Source organism: Heterocephalus glaber, unplaced genomic scaffold (assembly GCF_053883595.1).
Source record: "Heterocephalus glaber isolate CG9 unplaced genomic scaffold, H.glaber_assembly_v1.0 deba00001428, whole genome shotgun sequence".
Classification (NCBI taxonomy): Eukaryota; Metazoa; Chordata; class Mammalia; order Rodentia; family Bathyergidae; genus Heterocephalus; species Heterocephalus glaber.
Genome location: NW_028258293.1, coordinates 30,453,097 through 30,474,864, shown reverse-complemented (window position 1 = coordinate 30,474,864; position 21,768 = coordinate 30,453,097). Strand labels below are relative to the sequence as shown.

Below are 21,768 nucleotides of genomic sequence, written 5' to 3'. Positions count from 1 at the left end.
AATTACAGGTGTGTACCACCATACCTGGCCCAATCTCTCATTTTTGTTTCTGATATTTATACAACTCATCTGGGATTCTTTTTCTTCCTTTCTAAAAGTGAAAGTACTTTTGAAAAATAGTATCCATTTCATTTGAAAATCAGAGAAAAGTGACCTTTGCACCCATTACCATGTCAAACTGATATTATTTTGTATTTTTTAGGTAAACAGAACAATATAGATCAAGTGAGCTTTCTTTACTGTCCCCAATACTCTTCTCTTTTCTATTAGGATTTTTTAAACCTCAAGTGATATATATTAAATATTAAAAAGAATACACACAGACTGGTTCCAGTAACTAGAAATCCCAATGACCTTACCCCACACTCTGCTTTCCCATCTTTATATTCTGTTATTCTTAGACGACTGATTTAGACCAATATTGCTATACAACCAGGTGCCATTTGTAAAGACAACATCTAGTGGAAGACGACAGATTTTTCTCAAGTCTCTCTTTTATATACACGTTAAGCAAAAGTACATTACAGCTAAGTGCAAACTTGCATGCAATTTTCACAAAATTAATATTCCCAGGAGCCCAACATCTAGATCAAGAAATTGAATATTACCAGCATCTGGGCTTAGCATAAAATTACTCCCAATAGGACCCTAAAGAACTCCTTAGAACCAAGAAATAATTCCCAAACCAACCACTGGTCAGAACAGAGCCACCATGATTGGTAAAAAGTCAATTGTGGTTTACTCCCTGGGACTGGAGCGTACTTTCTATACAGCAAATGAAGAGAGTGAATAACTAACAAAACAGAGTTCTGCTGAGAGACAGAAAGTTAGAGAAATGGCTGTGGCTAGACAACTGACAACATCTGCCATACCCTCTCCCCACACCCTCTCCCCACAAACTACTACTTTATAAATTTGGTGAATATCTGTGTCTCTTACTTTTGATACTTTTAAAATACAAGTGTTTCTAGGAGTAATAATGAACCACACATAATCATTCTACAGCTTCTTTATTCAATATTGTTTTCTGAGAACTATTCATATATATATATATATATATATATACACCTAATAGAATCCTTTGAATTGCTATTTAGTATTCCATCTTATAGATAGTCCACATTTCATTTCTTCCTTACTGAAGGATATTTAGGCTATTTTTATCAAGTCTCTCAATGTTTCTTTTCATTTGTTTTTTGAGACAGGGTCACACTATGTAATTCAGGCTGACCTTGAGCTCACTATGTAGCCCAGGGTGGCCTTAAACTCGAGGCAATCCTCTTGCCTCAGCCTCCCGAGTGCTGGGATTACAGGTGTGTTCTACCATGCCCGGCTGTGTTCTCATTTTACGAGGCTCTGCCAAATTGTTGCTGCTTCTAAGTCTAGAGAACAAGAAATCTAGAGATTTCTTAACTTTTCTGTGACTCGGTTTACATATAAACATAAGGAATAATAGCAGCAGTGATCTCATACTATTTTTGGGACAATTAATATGTGTCTATATAAAATTTAGAACAGCACCTGAAACATGGTAAAAGCAACTATAATTTTCTGATGATTACTAACGTAGCTATTAATCTTTATATTCCTACAATATAATACAAAGCCTATCCATGTCTGTTGTGGGTTTTTATTGTAGCAACATGGCTAAGCTAGAAACATTTCCCAGAATACCAACCTGTATGGATCCAAGTTAGAGTTAAACAAAAGATAAGTTTGCATAAGATCTGAAAGACAGAAGTAAAGCAGCAGCCACTACATTTTGAAGGCTATGGTAATCACACATGGGCATGGAGGCCCATGTCTATAATCCTAGCACTCTTAAGTCAGGAGGATCCCTCCCCTGCAAGTTTGAGGCCAGCCTGGGCTACAAAAATATCTCAGATAGACATAAGCTGCTTGTAGATTCCATAAGGTTTTTGTGCTCTGCTTCTGGCTCTTGCTCCCTGCTGACAATGATGCCAGTCCCTCTGCCAGATGCAATGGCTACAGCCTTCTGTAGATGTATCCACCTGCTGTCCTCTGGGGTCTCACTCAGCAGATGGATCTCTCACTTCCCACTTTCTACTCTGAGTCGTCCACTTGTCCAGAGCTTCAAAAGGGCTGGTTAGTGACTTCTCTCTGGTTCTCCAACTCCCCATTTTGGGCTCTTCTCCACCTAATCCTATGACTGTGTAAGATCTTATCCCTATAGTAAATCCTTTATAATATAATATTCATATTGATTCTGCCTTCCTGACACCTAACTGATTAATAACCTTTGATAAGTTGTCAACTGAACTTTTTTTTTTTTGGTACCAGGGATCAAACTCAGGATTTTGCACTTGTAAGGCAGGTGCGGTGCCACTGAACTATTCCCCAGCCCAGTTAACTGTCTTTTTACCATTTACCCCAAAGGGTTCTTTATGTTGTCTGGGCTTTTTTCTTCTTTTTCTCCCTCCTTCCCCTTTTTTATTCTCCCTTTCTATTTATGCGCTAAAGCTTTCACTCACTAACTTATAAATACTTCCATATAATTGTTGATTAGTCTTCTTAGGGTTATTATACTATGTATGATACTTTTACTGTTAAGTAACTTCCACCAACCCTTTCTTGTCTGCTGATTGTTACACTATTTTCGATTTAAACACTTATGTTTTAAAAGCCAGAGGAACATACATTTTTTATTTCTTTGCTAGAGATCTAACATTGTTATTTATGTACTTTCAGCTATTATGGGCCAAAGCTCTTCTGTTTGCTTATCAGCAGAGTGCATCCATGAGGGATTATAGATTTATAACACTCTTAATTTGTTAATGCTATTTATAATATTTTTCTATAAAATTGTTTTTGATTTTGGAATAATCTTTTATAGTATAGAGTAAGAACCACTGCATTACTGAAATTTCACAGTAAAATAATGGATCACTTCGGAGCATATTCCTGATTCCTGGCATTGTGAGGTTTCTGCTTTCCTCATCTGTCACAGAAGACAAGCAAAATTTCTTAGCCATCCCCTCATGGGGAAGCATAGTCCCAGCTCATGGCTTCATGAAGGTTACTTGGCTCTGCTTCACATCCCATGCATGGGGTGAAGATCAGGTCTCTTCTAGTCCCTAAGAGAACTGAAACTCAAGCACCTTTTGCTTTTTTGCCTGATCCCAGTGCCTCAGGATTTTTTTTTTTTTTTGTAGTGCTGGAAATTTAATTCAAGTTCTCATGCATACTAGGCAAGTGCTCTACCACTAAGCTACAACCCCAACCTTTTTTTATTTTGAGACAGGGTCTCACTAAGTTGCCCAGACTGGCCTCAAGCATGTACTCAAACCACCTATCAACCAACTTTATCTTTTTGTATTTCTTTTGATTCCTAGGAATAACCTTGCAATGTGTTCACAGGACAATGGCATGCCAGGTGCCTAACTCTAACCCTAACCCTAAACTGAGTATACTGAATAAAAGGCATGAATCCAGGTGACTTTTATTATCTTTGAAGTTAGATTGTAAGCTTAGATAAAAAATGAACTTTCTTTAAACATCTAGCATAAGGTCTACTCATATGGTAGACATTCAATAGTATTTACAGAATTGATTTTAAACCAATTTCTGACTTTTTTAGACAGGTTTTGACTGCAGTGCAGGCTGTCCTTGAACTCACTATGTAGCCTCAGGCTGGCCTTGAATGTGCAGTGATCCTTCTGCCTTAGCCTCCCACGTGCTGGGATTACAGGCATGCACCACCATACCTGGCTGACCATTTCTTTTAAAGAGAAAAAATATTTTTAAATGTTTTTACTGCTTGTTACTATATCACAAAGATCTATAACAATGTCACACAGTATGTAGTAAGTAAACATTTAATGAGTAAACAAATAGGCAAACAGGTTCATTTGTTATATTTACAATTCTGATTCTATGAATCCTGATTTTGAATTATCATGATACTACAAAACTCAGTTGTCTGTTTGGAATTGCTCACTAAGAAGACAAGGAAGGTTCTAATAAAAAATGAAACAAAATGGTAAGGGAAATTTCTTTCAATGAAATGTGACTAAACTGCACTCTTTAGAAGGGAATACTACCTATAATTTCCCCTAGAGTCTCTGAGGAAAAACAGCAAATTCCTTTTCAACCAACTTACGAACCTCTTATTTTGTAATTTATGTGGAAACCACAAATATAGAAGCCAGGAAATATTTTCAAAATTCTTGTATCTCTCACACAGAATATTATTCAGCAAATTCAGTATTAGGAGGTGGCTTCTAAAAAGTTTTTTCTCTAGTAACATTTTTTTTAAAGCTAGAAATAATAAAATTATGCACTACACACTCAAAAATAAATATTTCCTGTATGGACTATCTTACAACAGAAGTTATCTAAATAAATTCATTCGTCATCTACACATTTAAAAGAGTTTAAGTATAGGTGTCAATCAAATTCCAAGACAGCTGCCACTTCTCATTAGCTAATCTTATATTTATACAAATTAAAATAATAAAATGCTTCAGTTGCTTACTTGTGGAATTAATTAACTTACAGCAGTGAATTCCTATAACTAAGTACAGTTAACACTTCTAGTATTTCATCACTAAACTCTACACATCATGAACCTGGGAGCCATCATTTATCATTTATAGTAATGGGAGTTACTAACAAGCATCATGGGAAGAATGAATTCTTTAGTAAATCTTTTTAAAAGGTTTGCAATAATACAAGTAGCGCTCAAAATTTTAGGCCAATCTTCGGCCAATTTTTATTATTAACACGAATTTTTAACACCAATCTTTGCTATAAAAAAGAAACACTACTATAAATTTAAAACCAAATAAGAAGAACCACTGAATGAAAATGATATGAACTATAAGAAAAAGAAATCACTCATCCCAACCCTGTGTTAACGGTAGAAAGGAAGAAACTATGTATAGAGATATGTATCCTAGCCCTAAAGAAAGTAGCTTTAAAAATGTTGAAGAAAATAATATTGCAGAGAAAGAGACTCTAAAAGGAATAATACAAAAAGATGGAGGCACAAATTAAAAATAGCTATATAATTGTGAATAATTCCAATTCAGAAGAATAGAGGTAACAAAGAGATAAACGTGGACATGATAAAAATTTATAGAATGCATGCATATAAAAGCTATTCAATAAGACACTGGCATGGGAAAAGACTTTATGAACAAAACCTCAGTAGCACGGGAACTAGCACAAAGAATCAACAACTAGGATCTCATCTTATTAAAAAGCTTCTGCACTGCAAGAGAAACCATCAACAGAACTAAAAGACAACCTACAATGTGGGAAAAAATTTTTACCAGCTGTTCCTCGGACAAAGGTCTACTATTGAGAATATATAAAGAACTAAAAAAAAAAAAAAAATCAGACCCCCCCCAATTGAAAAATAGGCATCTGAAATGAACAGACATTTCTCAGACAAAGAAGTAAAAGCAGCAGATAAATATATGAAAAAATGTTCAACATCACTGATCATTCGAGAGATGCAGAGGAAAACAACACTGAGATTCCACTTCACCCCAGAAAGAATGGCTGCTATCAAGAAATCAACCAATAACAAATGCTGGCAGGTATATGGGGAGAAAGGAACACTTCTCCATTGTTGGTGGGAGTGCAGACTAGTGCAACCACTATGGAAATCAGTATGGAAATACCTCAAAGAACTAGGGCTAGAGGTCCCATTTGACCTAGCTATTCCCCTGCTGGGTATCTTCCCCAAAGAATTAAAAGAATCATATCACAGTAATATATGTGCACCCATGTTTACAGTAGCACAGTTTGTAATAGCTAAAGCCTGAGAACAGCCTAAGTGCCCATCAACTGGAAAATGGATAAAGAAAGTGTGGGGTTTTTTCGTTTTTGTTTTTTTATAAAATGGAGTACTACTCAGGCATAAAGAACGAGAAACTAGAGACATTTATAGCTAAATGGATGCATATTGAGGCCATACTCTTAAATGAAATAAATAGGATACACATGTGTAAATATCGAATAGTTTCTCTGGTGTGAGAAACTGAAAGTGTAAATAAGTGTTAAAATGATTAAAACAAATAACTGATAAACTGAAATAGGAAGAAAAGGTCCAAAGGGGTAGGGAAAGTGGGTGGAGAAGGGGAAAGGAAAGAAGGAAAAGGAAAAATTATGAGAAAAGAAAAAAATGGAAATGATGTCTATGTAAATAGGGAAGGGTGAAGGGGGGGAAGGGCGCCATAGGTAATGGGGAAAAAATAAGAACCAAGATACATCCTGTACAGGTACAAGCACCCAGTGATAAATATAAATGTATTGTATACCTAAAATGTACCAATAAAATAATTTAAGCAAAAAAAAAAAAAAAAGCTATTCAAGAGTCTAATATATAACCACAAGTGAGTTGTTAGGCTAAGATCTGTGCAGATTAAACTGTATTGTTAAGTTACTCTCTGAAATAGATGAACTAATTGAAATTCTCACAATCAAAAAAGTTCCTTTTCCACTAAATGGTCACTAAATTTGGGACTAAATGGACAGCCTAATTTTTGCCAGTTTGATGGGTATAAAAAGATGTCTCCTGATTTTAATTTGCATTTTACTACTAATGAGGCTGAGTGCTTTTCATATGTTATTAGACATTTCATATTTCTATTAGGCTGACTGCTATTTTATTTACTGATATATAACGGCTTTTAAAAATATATTCTAGATACTGACCTTTGGTTAATCTATGTGCTACAAATTATTTTCTCCTGATCTGTGTTTTGTTTTTTTCATTTTATGCCTTATTTTGTTAAAAGCAAGCTGTTTTGTTACTTAAAAGAAGTCAAGCTTATGGAACACATAAAGATGTTTGTTTTTGTGATTTATTTAAGAATTATTCTTTATTATGAAACCTAAGGCAAAGATTTGTCAATTCTGAAAACTTATAAACCTCATTTTTATTGGAATGAAGATTAAGTTCAACTAGAAGAGGAAATGATTATAACTATTATATTCATTTATTCAGAGTACAAATATTAATTGAGTGACTGTTACATGCACAGGTAATTTTGTATAAATTCTTTTATTCTTTACACTGCCATGAAGTCATTATCTTTTTTTTTTTAAGATGAGTGTACTGAAGCTAGAGAGATACTGCTTTTAGGTTGTCTGATGCCAACCTAGAGTAAAATGGAAGCCTGCTTTTTCCTTTCCTAAGAACACAAAATTCTTATTATTTAAAAGTCAATATGGTTTATCTCTGTTAGAGAGTTATAGATGGAAGAAACTATGTTTCAATCAAATTAATCTCAAGGTATATCTGAAAAATATGAATGTTTAAATAAAATAAACTATAATGAAAGACATATCATCATTAATCGCCCTCAAAATACTCCCCTTACTTCAAACATACTTATCCTTTCATTCTTGCCACTTTCTGAGGCAGTTCTGGAAGTCTCTTTCATATCTTCAGCTGCATTGTCCTGGCTGCCTCAATGCACTGCATCAATTCAAGACATTTACCTTTCATGGTCATTTGATTCTGGGGAACAGCCAGAAGTCACAGGGTGCCAGACCTGGTGAATAAGGTGGATGAGGACACACAGTTGTATTTTTACAATCCTGCATTACCACTGGATGGCACCCAGCAGCAGCATTTATCATACTGTATGACCACACCTTGTAAAAGAAATCCCTAAAAGAAGACTTCCAGAACTGCCTTAGAAAGTGGCAAGAATGATAGGATATGTGTGTCTGAAGTAAGAGGGAGCATTCTGGGGGGGATTAATGACAATGTGTCTTTTATTGCAACAAAAAATTTTTATTTAAACATTTACCATGTGTTTCTATCATATCTCATACTTATTCTAGCCCATCTGTGATACAAGACTTTAAAGATATATTTCTATTCTTTGAGTAAACTTATTTTGATGATAGCCACTAAAATTACAATCTTTGTTATGGTTTGTGTCTAGATGTCCCCCCAAAGCCTCAATGCAGTCATAGGTGGGGCTTTTCAGAGGTGGCTGGATCTAGAGTGTGTGACTCTGGGATTGATTCATGGTACAATGCTAGGATTAAGGATGCTGGGATTAAGAATGTGTGATTAGTACATTACTCAATGATTGGTTTGCCACTCACCCTAAGCCAGGTAGCCTAGATAGAATATAAAAGGGGTAGAAGGAAGCTGATATTATTGCTTGGACTTGCTTCTTCCAAGCAAGCTTTGGTTGCTTTGCTTTCTTCTGCCTCCCACGAACTGTTTCTCCTCTGTGATACCCCTCTGCCATGCCATTCTGCCTTGCAGGCAGTTGATTATAGGCTGAAACCTCTATAAACTGTGAGCCAAATAAACCTTTCTTCCCTTAACTTTGAGTGCTGGTTCTCAGCAATGAGAAAAGTAACTAAGACAATTTTTGAAAGTAATTTTAATTTTTACTTAGACAAAAGATTAAATTATAAACATTCCCCTTTTTATCTATGCCTACAAGGAAACTACTGAGCAACTTAAAATGAAATTCACTTATGGGGCAGGATGGGAAACTGGAAGCTCTGCTGATTGTAAAGGTACAAGAGCTATTTTGTCCCAGCATACCTGTCCTTTAGTGGCATCGAGCCTTTGCTTGGACAGCTCCTAATCCTCTTCCATATTCACCATCTCAGATGTTTAGGGACCATCGTCTCAAACACGCTTTTGCTTGCTATCTCCAACTCAGTCAATCTGTGTTGATCTCTAACAAGGTTCTTATTATGCTGACAATGACTGTAGACTGGCTATCCTTGATGTCAGTTCAGCAGTGGAGAAATTTTATCTAACACCAGCATCTTGTGTCATGCCCATATGTACTAGTCCTCAATACATGGCTGACTTTCTTATGATGTAATCATTTATTTATTTGTTTGTTTGTTTATTTATTTATTTTGGTACCAGGGATCGAACTCAGGATCTTGCGCTTGCGAGGCAGGCGCTGGAACCACTGAGCTAAATCCTTGGCCCTATGATGTAATCATCTTATTAACTCTTGAAATTTAACTATCTGTGAACCTAATATTGTATCTGTTTTTCATTTTTAAGGAATTAGAAAAGAAAAATGACTATTAAAACTGACCATTTATTCTGATTCAGAAGTTACTTTTGGTGGTCATCCTTATTAACCACTAATCATATAGGAGAGAGTTATTATCCAGGACATAAATAGTGTTTTCCTTAGAAAATTGTCTAGAGAATTATTTTAATGAGATGTTTGGGGGAAGTTAAAATAATTTCACAGGTACCTAAAAATAATTTTCTTGTACTTTTCATCCATTAAGAGAAGACTGCAGTCTTATCTGAAGGGGATATCTCCCAAGACTCTCACTGGATACCTGAAACCCTGAAACTGTGTGTAATACCTAACCTTATATAGCAGCACTGCATACCAAGGCAGTCCACCCTGAACATGAGACAGCTATTAAGTGACTAATGGGCAGATGGCATATCTAATGTGGATATGTGACACAAAGATTCACGTCCCAGGCAGGACATCTCAAGATTCCATCAACTACTCATCTGTGCACATTTTCACAGACCACAAGTGACTAAGAGTAACTGAAACTGAAACAGCAGATAAGGGAGAACTACTGTACTTTTAAAAAAATTATTCTGTAAATCATCTACTGTAGCCTCTCTGATATAATTACCCTCATTTCCCTTATTCTTTGCCTACAAAAAAAATCAAACAGATAATAAAAAAGGAAAGAACAGTGCTCCTTCCAATGCATTATCAATAAGATAAAAATCTTAAATAATTCTTATCAAAATCCAAAGCACCTACGCTGCCACATTATAAGTTTAAAGAGACTAAAAAAAGTCAGTTCGTGAAATACCTAGAAAGCTAGTTGATGCTCTGGGAACCACTGATCTCACACATTCTAATAACCCAACAATATTTAACTCATGACATAGCTCATTATTAAGTAAATATATTATCCCTCCATCTCATCCTCCCTCCTAGCATTACACTGAACTTCTATCCTGATTTCAGTTTACTGCAAACCAGAAGAAAAGCACTAAGTTCAGGTTGGGGTCACATGTCAAAGTCTGGTTTTCCTTCTTATCCCATTGTCCCATTACGTTACCGTATTTTAATTTAGTTTGCTGCAGAAAGCTGAGATGACAATAATACTAGGGAAGACTTCCTCATCACAGATAATAACATCAGCACTATAAAAGCACACTTCATTAAAAACAGCACATACAACAATATACTTCCAAGTGTCAGCAATGAAATAGTTACACAATTACTTTTGATTCATTTTCCACATTGCCCCTTTCTCAGTGGAATGTCTAATCTTCACAAGGTGTTCATTTCCTGACTCACCCAGCAACCACCTTCTGCATTTTTATTTTGTTGATCTCTCCTGCCTGAAATTCCATGGGAATTCCTCATTTTAAAACATTCCCTTTGCTCTCACTTCTGAACACAATCCCATCACCACTGCTGCCTTACTTTGGATTACAATAAGCACAGAAGTTAATAGCTTGCCATGGTCCTAAGGGACTCTATGAAATAATGATTGTCCTGGCCACAGCATCTAGAGTTAAAACTATGGGCCACAGTGTGGAGTGTCAGATTACCTAATAGCATTTGCAAAAACTGAACATCTCTTTTGTTCTTCGAATTCAAGAAATATTTATTGGATGTACACGATACAAGGCTCTGTGCAAGGCATGAAAGTTTCATCCTGGGCTAAATAGCAAGTTCAAGCTCAGTCTGAGGGAGAGAGGGGGAGAGGGGAGCGGGGAGGAGCGGGGGGGAGAGAAAATGAGAATGAATGAACCAACATCTGAGTGACCCAGATACTTACTTGATTCCTTAGTGGATTATAGGCAGTAAATTCCCTATCTATTTCAAGTAAAAGAGACAAAGCCTTCAGACCAATAACAGTTTTAATCCCTGCACTCTGGGAAACTTCATTAATCCGCTGTGTTTACACCACTGACTTAAAGATGATGTACTTCATGGCATTATTATAAAAGGCAATATAGTATTTTGCCACTTGCTTGCATTTTCAATTTTCCTTAAAGCTTTTCTGAAGCCCATCCTTCCTTCTGACATTTAGAATTAATAATAACTTACAAGGCTGCCTGGAACTCCTATCACAAAACTCAAGTAGTAGTGGCAAAATTTTGTTAAGCACCTTCTGTATGCCAAACACTGTGCACTTCATGTAATCCTCATAACAATCTCATGGGGTAGTGACATAGACATTCCACCAAGAGAACCAAGACTCAGAGAGAAGAACATTTCCCTAGTCACTCAAAGTAAGAGAAGCCAGCAGAATTCCAAAGCCTTAAATAACAGAAAACAAAAACAAAAACATTTTGCCAACTCTAAATAACTTGAGGCAAGAGAGAAAGAAAAGAGAGGCATTTTTGCATTGTATCTTTTAGATAAAAAACAAATGTCAAGAGACCCAATGATAAATGTGACTCAAAAAACTGACATTTTCAGTGAGAACTTAGCACAGTGACTCTGCTTAACATACATGGTGTTTTGCACAAGGAAGTGTTCCCTAACTCAGGCAAAAGAGTATTTCATTCTCAGATACAGACTCATTTGACAAATACACTTCTTCCATCTCCTGTATGTTTGCACTTAGAATCAACACTCTATCATTTGGGTTTGCCTTTCATAAGTAGCCATATCAAAGTTAAGTGTTTAATTTATTGCATGATCTCCTTTCATCTTTCAACCTTTTTTTCCATTTTGAAGTAAAGAGTTTGATCAAATGACACAATAATATTTTTTCCAGTTCTAAAACACAGGAACTCTACAATTCTACATTGACACTGTTTTCATCTTATTGCCGTTCCATGATACAGAAGAAGCCAATTATAACAGAATTAAACTACAGACATTCGTGAAAATTTTCACATTAATAGATATTTCTCCACTTAGGTCAACTTTATTATGTGGAAAATCCAAAAGAACTAATAATTTTATTCATTTCAGAATATTGGTCTCCTGAAAAAACATTGGTTTGGTTATACTTTTAAGATGCACAACAAGGAAAAATAGAAAACTTAAGCTTTTGGTTACACTGCCTCAAGTCATCATATTCACTGTTCAATTTAAATGTTTGAGGTTTGCACCTACTGAATGCTCTAAATGCCAGCATCTGAACAACCTATAAAAAAAAATGAAGATAAAAAGGTAAGAAATGTTCCAACTTATAGGAAAAACAATTGAGTGGAAAATTAAGGCTGTAGCATTTAAGCGAAAGTACAGCATGAAAAGGTCAGACTTCTGGAAGGAACCCTTCAGAGCTCATAGATAGCATGAAAGTAGGCAGATGCTAATTTAGTGCAAATAACAATCATTTCTAAATTTTCTGCATTGAAACAGTTTGATTAACAAACATAACCTGAGAATTTTTATTGAAAGGAATCTAAAATTCTTAACGTAAGATGTCAATAGGTAGTTATGTATGCTTGAAAAGAGGAATCAGAATTATAGCAGTCTGAACGCTATAGCTCTAGAATTTTCACTTACGTTTCCAGTATAAACTTTATACCAATGAAATCCCAGGTGCCCATCACTATTTCTACAGAAAACTGATTACTTATACAAATAAAGTATGCTAACTGCTTCAACAAGATGACTTCAGAAAAGAATTCTCATTCATTCATTCAACAAGTCAGTATTGCCAGGCCAAGATGTAGTCTGAGGGAATACAGAGATAAACAATCACTCTGTTCACTAACACTCTGCAAATTCCTTTGTCTCTTCTCTCCCGGCAAAATGTAACCTAGTCATGATGAATAAAGAGCTCTATAAACCTAGTCTAGATCTGCCTATGTGGCTGCAAGAATAATAAAAGACTCAAGTCACAAGATTTGGGGACCTGTCCGGCCAGCCCCTTTATACATATGGATATATGGCCTCCTTCTACAAAAAGTCACAAAATGGTGGTAGATCACTAAAACATACCATTCCCCTCTCATGGAAATGACTATGCTTTGCCCCGATATTACCTAAATTTTGATGCATCATAATTTCTTTGTGCTTAGAAATCTTATTTCTAAAAGGAATCAGAATCAATCAGATAAAAAGGGCATTTCCAGCTCTTTTAGTCAGGATTCTACATAGGAAAGAACTTAAGTACATGAAACAAAGAAAATAGGAATAAGAGCATTAATAGTTCTCTAAGTTCCAATTATTCCACTAGAGAAAAACAGCTGTCCATCTTTTAAAGATCTGAAAAATCTTGTGCAAACTCCAGGAAATTAAAAAAAAATGCTTGCCAATCATACCACCCTCTATTTCTCCTTCTTAGAATTAAAACAAAACAACTTATCTGGGCTTGAAAAAGGCACATGCTGTGAACAACTAGGCCCTAGCTCAATGATTATTTTAGTAATCCATTCTGAACATATTATCCACCAGATAAGTAGCAGAATAACAATTCTAGTAAATTTTATTTCAAACATCACTTGAAAGCCTGTTTTTTTCCAGTCTTCAGTGAAAGAAAGAGTAGGGACATTGCAGCTGGACCTTTCCTGCATTCCTTTGTGTTTTGTGGTCTGAGCCTTGGAGTGAAATGCAGCAAAAATTTCAGAATTTCCCTTTACAGTGTGCAGGTGCACAAGTAATGATTTAAGCAAGGCTTCATGAAGTCCAGACCCATGTTTCTTAACAGGCCAGACAAAGGAAAGAAAGATCTTTTTTTTCCCTTCCAGAAAAACTGGATAAGTAGAGTTCTGAACTCTTGTATCTCATGTGCCAATAGCCAGATGAGGCAGGTAATCAGAGAGGGCAGATGCTGAGAATTCCTAGGCCTCTATTACATTAAGTATAATTTGTCCAATGAGTCATTCAATTCCTATTTTTCCATCTCCCATGAAGGCCTGATTCCATCTAATACCCTGGAAACATTTATGTCAAAATTGAAAACCCAAGAGAAAAGAAAACCATGTCTAATCTGCTTTTTCAGTGATCCAGGCAAAAATAACCACAGTTGATTCAATCAACAAGCATAATCAATAAATGTATTTCTGCTTATATATTTATATATCTATGTTGTTCCAAAAAGATATGAAAAGCTTTGCAAAAACACACAAACTAGCTAAAACATGTTAACTATTCATAAATCTAAGATAGCATTAATTCTGAAGTGAAGCATTAATTTATAATACTAAGAAAAGACAAATACTACCAATGTAAATATGACATGCCATTAACTGTAAGATGCACCTCATTTCACTGATATTAAAATGTCAAAAATGTATAAATTGAATCAACAAAATATATGTTTCACCAAAAGGGAGAAGAGACAGAATATCTAAAATTCATTCAGAAAAATGCAACCCCTGTGGTTCTCTTGGGCGCCAAAGTAAAAGTGGGTAACATAATCAACCAATCTAGCTGGCCTTCCTAGATTGCTTAAGAAAACCAATTGATCAATAAATAAGTCTCTACTGCTGCTTGCACTGAGTTATATTACTTGCAGTTGCCCATATGTTAAAATGTTCTTTCACAAATTAAAGGGTGCAGTTGATCTGGAGGATATCTTTTTACTTCCCCGAATAATATTTATCATTTCAAGGGATGGCCTTCCTTGAAGCATCCCAAATGATTTTCCTGCAACTCCTGTTTTACGTCAGATTATCATGTAAAAATCTGATTAAAATCTGGAGACACTCAAATTTTAATAATTTAGAACCTAGTGGAAATTGGAGGTGGGTGAATGAAGACCAGTTTCCAGAAAACTATAAGGTGTTCTTTCTCAAGTACATATCTAGTCATGGTAGTCTCTCTTGCTCACAATCAGCCAGAAGTCCCTTCATCCCTTATAAGTAATGTTTTTCATCACTAGACAAACCAAATGATGTCAACGAAAATGGCTGCTTTAAGGGCCAGCCCTTCCAGAGAAGATTACAAAATCAAGCAAAAATTGTCAAAATCAACTTTTGCAAAACTTTGGAAAATAGTCAAAGGCTTATATCAGCCAAGTGAACATTAAATCAGGGGAAAAATCCCTCAAAATCTGGAGAAAATCTCTGCAGAATTCTTGCCCTGCTCCTAATCCCCTGCCCTACTCAGCAGCAGTACTGAAGACAGCAGCCTGGGGGTGGTGCTTCCCAGGGTGATGCTTTTGGTTCTTGAGTGAGCAGAGCAGACTTTATTCTAAAAAAACCCCTTTGGTTCATCTGTTCTAAGTTGTCTGAGAGCTCTCTCAAGGACTCATGCCTCAGACAGAATTTACTACTGCTTTTGTTTTGTTTTGTTTTTGGCACCGGGGATTGAACTTGGGCTCTTGCGCTTGCGCAGCAGGGAGTGAAACCACTGAGCTAAATCTCCAGCCAATTACTGCTTAAAAACAGCTAACACTGCTGAGTGTGGTAGTACATGACGGTAATCCCAGCACTCTGGAGGCTGAAGCAGGAAGACTGCTGTGAGTTTGAGGCCAGCCTGGGCTACACAGGGAGTTCAAAGCTACCCTGAGCTATACAGAGAGATTCTGTCTCAAAACAATCACCACCACCACCACCACCACCAACAACAAAACCCAGCTAACACTGTTCAAGGTGTAAGGCAACAAATAACACACAGCCACCTACAGCAAAAGATTGCAGGTGAGGCAGAAGAGATTGTCTAAACCCTGGGAGAAAAACCAGGGAAACATTTTTTTGAGAAATTACAGCATTCAAATGTATACCGGGGAATTCAGAAACTACATGCAAGCTGGGCATGGGGGTACACACCTGAAATCAGAACTCTGGGAGACTGAGGCAAGAGGGTCACAAGCTGGAGCCCGGTCTGGGAAATGCAGTGACTTAATGAGACCCTGTCATAAGATAAAAAATTAAAAAGTGCTAGGGATGTAGCTCAGTGCAAAGATCCTTGGCCCAATTCCCAGTACAAAGAACAAAACAAACAAACAAACAAGAAAAAAACATACAAAAAAAAGATACAGACATGTTCTGAAACAGAAGTCATGCTCAGAAAAGGCCCTCACCTTTCACATCAACCTGATTATTAGGCTCAGTGCAAGGAGGAAGTAAAGCCTTCAGGGTGAAATTAAAGCACACTAGATAGTAAGTTGAACCCCCCTCCCAAAAGAAACTAGGATCATCAATAAAAGTAATTACAAATAAGTAATATGAACAGTATTATGGGCACAATATAAAAGATGTAATTTGTGACAATAACACCATAAAAGTGAGGAGGTTGAGATATAAAGGAGCTGACTTTTCACATTCTATCAAAGCATATAAACTAGAACACACACACACAACTGCATCTAACAATAACAGAATATACATTCTTCTCAAGTGCAAGTGGAACATTTTCCAGGATAAGCCACAAAGCAAATCTTAATTAAAAAAAATAACAAAATCATAAAACTAACTTCTTTGTCATATTGGAATGAAATGAGATATTAACAATGGAAAGAACATGAGAAAATTCACAAATACATAAAAGTTAAACATCACTCTCTTAAACAACCAAAGGTCAATGAAAATATCATAAAGAGAAATCAAAATATATCTTGAGATGAATGAAAATAAAATCACAATACAATAAAATATATAAAATAGGGACACTGATTGGTATCAACACTGACATTAGCAAAGAAGATGCTCAATAATCTGATTTTATATCTTAAGGAACTACAAAAAGAACAAAACAACAACAAAGAAAGCTAGCAGAATGAAGGAAATAGTAAGGAACCAATGAAACCAAAAGTCAGTTCTTTAAGAAAATCAACTAAATTAAACCTTCAGCTAGATTATGAAAAAAGATGAAAATAATTTAAATCAGTAATCAAAATGGGGACATTACTAGAGATATTACAGAGACAAAAATGACTGTTAGAAAATACATGAAAAATTGTACAGCATCAAATTAGATCACTTGGATGAAATGGACATTTTCCTAGAAACATAAATTATCTAAACTGACTCAGAAATATTCAGAAAATCTGAACAGATGTAATACAAATAAAGAAATCAAATCAGTGATTTACAATCCTCCCAAAAAGAGATTCTGGGACCTGAGAGCTCCACTGGTGAATTCAAATAAATATTTAAGGAAGAATTAACAGGAATTATCAAATTCTTCCAAAAAATAGAAGAAAAAAGATTTCCTTCCTCATTTTATGAGACTGGGAAGTATTATCTTGATACCTAAGCCAGACAAAAGTCTGACATCTTACAAATACAGAAGCAAAAATTTTCAACAAAATAGCAAACTGAATCTAAGAGCATTTTAAATACAAGCAGTTTAATAAGAGTGCAAATTTTCCAGGAATGCAAGGGAGGTTCAACATACAACAAAACAATCAACATAATATACCACATTAATAGAAGAAAAATAAAATCACACATTTTTCTCAATTTTTACAGAAAAACCATTTGACAAAATCCTTTTATGAAAAAAACTCAGAAAACTAGAAGTGGAAAAGAACTTCCTGAACACGATTAAAGGCATTTATGAAAAAGTCGAAGCTAATATCATACTCAATGGTGAAAGACTAAATTCTTTGCTCTTAAAATGATAAACGAGATGAGGACGCTTGCTGCTGTAAGTTCTAGACAGAAAAATTAGGTAAGAAAAAAAAGCATCCAAACTGAAAAGGAAAAAATAAAACTATCTCTATTCATAGACAACATGATCTCAACATAAAGTCTAAACAATCTGAAAGAAATTAGGAAAATAATTCAATTTACAATAGAATTCAAATGATAAAATATACAGGAATCAATTTAACCAAGGAGGTGCAACACTTGTACACTGAAGTCTACACAACAGTGTTAAAAGAAACTGAAGAAGACCTAAATAAATAAAAAACAACCCACTGAAAGACTACTAATAAGAAGGCACTATTACTCAAAGTAATCTATGGGTCTTTTAGGCAGAAACAAAGAGGCTGATCCTCAAATTCATATAGAATTCCAAGGGACCCTGAATAGCCAAAACAATATGAAAAAGAACACCAAAGTTGGAATACACATACTTCTAAATTCTAAAACTTATGGTACTGGGGTAATGGACCAGAAAAGAGAGTCTAGAAAGAATCCATGGCCAATTAATTTTCAATATAGGTGCCAAGGTCTTTCAAAGAGAAAGGAGCAGTCTTTTCATTATATATAACGACTCAAAATAGAACAATGTCCTAAAAACAAAAACTGAAATTATAAAATTATTATAAGAAAACATAGGAATAAATCATCATGACCTTGGATATGAGGATGGATTTTAGGTATGACACTAAAACCACAAGAAACAATAAAAAAATGCAGATTGGATTTCATTAAAAAACTTTTGTGCACCAAAGGATACTATAAAGATTGTGAAAATGCTTCCTCTTCACCCCATTGAAAGTGGAGAGATTTCTTCCCTAAGGTTATAGGGATAGTTAAACACTTAACAACTGACACTGGACAGACAGATGAGATTGAGGGCAGATTATTAGTCACACGTACTCACAGCCCTCAGAAAGAAGACACCATATGCCATGCATGAGGGCTGTACTTAGGAAAAGAGTAAACAGGACACTATGGTAATCCCCAATGTATCGGGGTCAAGAGATTGGGCCTTTGGGGAGGTGGTTAAGTCAGAAAGGCTCTGCCCTCATGAATGGATTAATGTCATTATAAAAGGTCTTGAGGAAGATGTTTGGTCCTTTTACACACCTCCCGTCCCTCTCCCTACTTGAGGAAACAGCATCCTTCCCCTCTGTAGAATGAAGCAACAGGACATCATCTTGAAAGCAGAGATAGCAGCTCCCCCACTGAACAATGATCCTGCTGGCCCCTTGATCTTGGACTTCCCTTCCTCAGAGTGATGAGAAATAAATTTCTATTGTTTATAAATTACCCAGTATGAAATACTTTCTTATAGAAACAAAAGCAGACTAGGCTATAGGTTCTGTTTAAACAAACAGGCTTCATAGTATCAAACGACAGAGACAATGCTGGGTTCCAGCTGGAAGATGTGTATGGTATTTTCCAGTGATTCCCTAGCTGTCAGGGAACTGAAACGAAGGGTAATTGGAAACCTCCTATTTTCACCAGATGTCAAGGCCACATAAAATATCGACCTTAATTTTTTACTTTAAATTGTAACATCAACCCATAGAATGGGAGAAGTATTTGCAAATCATATATTTGATAAGTCTATTCTTCAGATTGCATAAAGAAGTATTACAGCTGAACAACAACAACAACAAAAAAGATCAATAAACCAATTTAAAAAGGGGCAAAGGATATGAACAGATATTTCTCCAAAGATATACAAATGATCAGCAAGCACATGAAAAGACAAAAACATCATTATTCAATAAAGAAATACAAATCAAAACTACAAAGAGATACTATTTCACATCTGGGAATATAAAACAGTGCAGCTGCTATGGAAAATAGTTTGTTGGTTCCTCAAAAAGTTAAATATAGAATTACCAAATGATTTATCAATTTCACTAGTAAGTATATACCCAAAGAATTGAGAATGAGTACTCAAACAACTAAGTAAATATTCATAGCAACACTATTCACAATAACCATGGGGTAGAAATAACTCAAATGTCCATCAAGAGATAAATGAATAAACAATATGTGGTATAAACACACTTAATGGAAAATATTTGATCATAAAAATAAATGAAGTCTTCATTATGCTGTAACAATGCATACACCTCACAAACATTATGCTAACTGAAAGAAGCCAGAGGAAAAAAAGGTCACATATTATGTGACTCCATTCATATAAAATATCCAGAATTCACAAACCCATAGTAACTGAAAGCCGGTAAGTGGTTGCCAGGGGATGAGGTAAGGTGGGACTTAGGTAGTAATTGCTGAATGGGTACTGGATTTTCCTTTGGGGTGATGAAAATGTTTTAGGAGACAGAGATGTTGGTTATACTCAATATGCTTGAGGATTTTTCATTTCTTTTTTGTTTTTTTTGGTGTCCTTAGTCTTGAAGGAGAACAAGACAGGCTGGGTAAACTGAGGCCTAATAACCTGTACGTTACGGACATTCCTTAAGTGACTAACGCCTCTGTGCAGAGCTGACCAGAGAGAGTAAGCTTTGTCCTGTTTTTAGTCACCCATCGGGCATTTGCAGGCCCAGCCTCCAGGTCCCTGTTACAGGTAGGGAGCTCAGAGGAGAATGTGGCCCAAAATACTGTATTATATTTTTAAGAGAGATTAAGTTGGATTTTCCATTTCTTTATGCCACGAACACAATATTTTTTCAATCTATAACGGTAGTTCTCAACCCTGACTACATTTCAGAATCACTTCATAAGATTTTTTTAAAATGCTTAATGCCTGGCTGGGGCCTATCAACTAAAGCAGAATCTCTGGAGGAAAGGTCAGGAATCTGGGGATGAGGAGTTCATTATAAAAGCTCTCCAGATGACTCTAGCATGCAGTCAGGGTTGAGAATAACTCACCTAGATTATTCTATAGCCCCTTCCTTTACCCTAGTGTGAAGTTTTCTAAATTCTAATTATTCATGTAACCATCTTGGAAAATAGCATTTTTCTAAAATTTTAGGCATTTGATTTAAATTTTAAATATATCAGCATAAAGTTGTTCATAAGAAAATTGAAAGTCCACTGTTAGGTTTTCTTAAAGTTCTGTGAATTTTTGTCTATATGTTAGAAGTTATGCACATGTATAGTTCTGTGTATAGTTACATTAGTTTTCATTGGATAATATTTGCATAATATATCTTTATACACCTTTGCTTTCAATATTTCTGTATTCTTATATGTAAGGTGTCTCTTAGAAGCAGAATGAGTTTACCTTAAGACAAACTTTGTTTTTCAGAACATTAATACCACTTATAGTTAATGTAATTATAGGGTAAGTTTGGGTTCACACGTACAAACTTACTATTTGTTTTCTGTTTATACCACTTATTTAGAGTTCACTTTTTTTCTTGCCTTCTTTTGGATGAGTCAAGTACTTTTTCCCATTTATCTCTTCTATTAAATTTTGGTCATACAAAGCAATTCTTTTACTGATTGTTGCTTTAAAATATACATCCTTGATTCATTAGAGTGTAATATAAATTAGTATTTTTATCACTTTCCAGACAAAGATCTTACAGTGCTTCAATTCCATTTGCCTTTTCCCACCTTTTATCTTAGATCATTAATTACAATTCTACATACATTTATATATGCATGTTACATTTAGAACCCAATGGCTATTTGCTTTATGAAATTAATTTAGATATACTCATATTTATCCCTTCTGTTGCTCTTTGTGCCTTCCTCCATATCTACGGTTCTGTATGAGATTATTTTTATCCTATCTTTGATATTTTCTCTAGAGTAGGTCTGCTGAATTTTCTTGGTTTTGATGGTTTGAAATGTCTTTATTTTGCTTTTACTTTTGAAGGATAATTTCACTGGGTATAGAATTACAAGTAAGCAGTTATTTTCTTACAGTTCAGTATGTAAAAATATCACATCAACTTCTAGCTTCCCTTTGTTTCTATTCAGAATTGAGCCTCTGATTTTATTATAAGCCTTTCAATAACAACATATTTTTCTCTAGCTAGCTTTCATATTTTCACTTTGTCTTGGGTCTTCAGTTGTTTGAATCTTCCTTAGTGTTTTCTTTGGAGTTATTCTGTTATTTTTTGAATTTGTAGCTTGGCCTCTGACTAAATAAAAAAATTCCGAGTAATTATCTCTTTAAATATTATGTTTACCTCTTACTCTCCAACTGCTTTGTGACTGCAGTTATATGTATATTTGAGAACATTTCTATTGTGTCTTTCATTTCTATCACTTTTCCCTACATTCCATGTCTT

General features: G+C 35.3%; 1 protein-coding gene across 9 annotated transcripts in view; it reads right to left on the bottom strand.

The window, feature by feature from the left end:
* Uvrag (UV radiation resistance associated) overlaps window positions 1-21,768 on the bottom strand; it is a 360,643-nt gene that overhangs the window by 95,770 nt on the left and 243,105 nt on the right. For 6 of the 9 annotated variants that reach the window (XM_087211958.1, XM_087211956.1, XM_087211957.1 and 3 more), the window contains one exon: window positions 15,698-15,780. The exons of the other annotated variants lie outside the window; for them this stretch is intronic. In XM_087211958.1, the coding sequence (XP_087068084.1) occupies window positions 15,698-15,780 (83 nt within the window). The remainder of the gene's footprint in view (window positions 1-15,697; window positions 15,781-21,768) is intronic. 9 annotated transcript variants of the gene reach the window in all.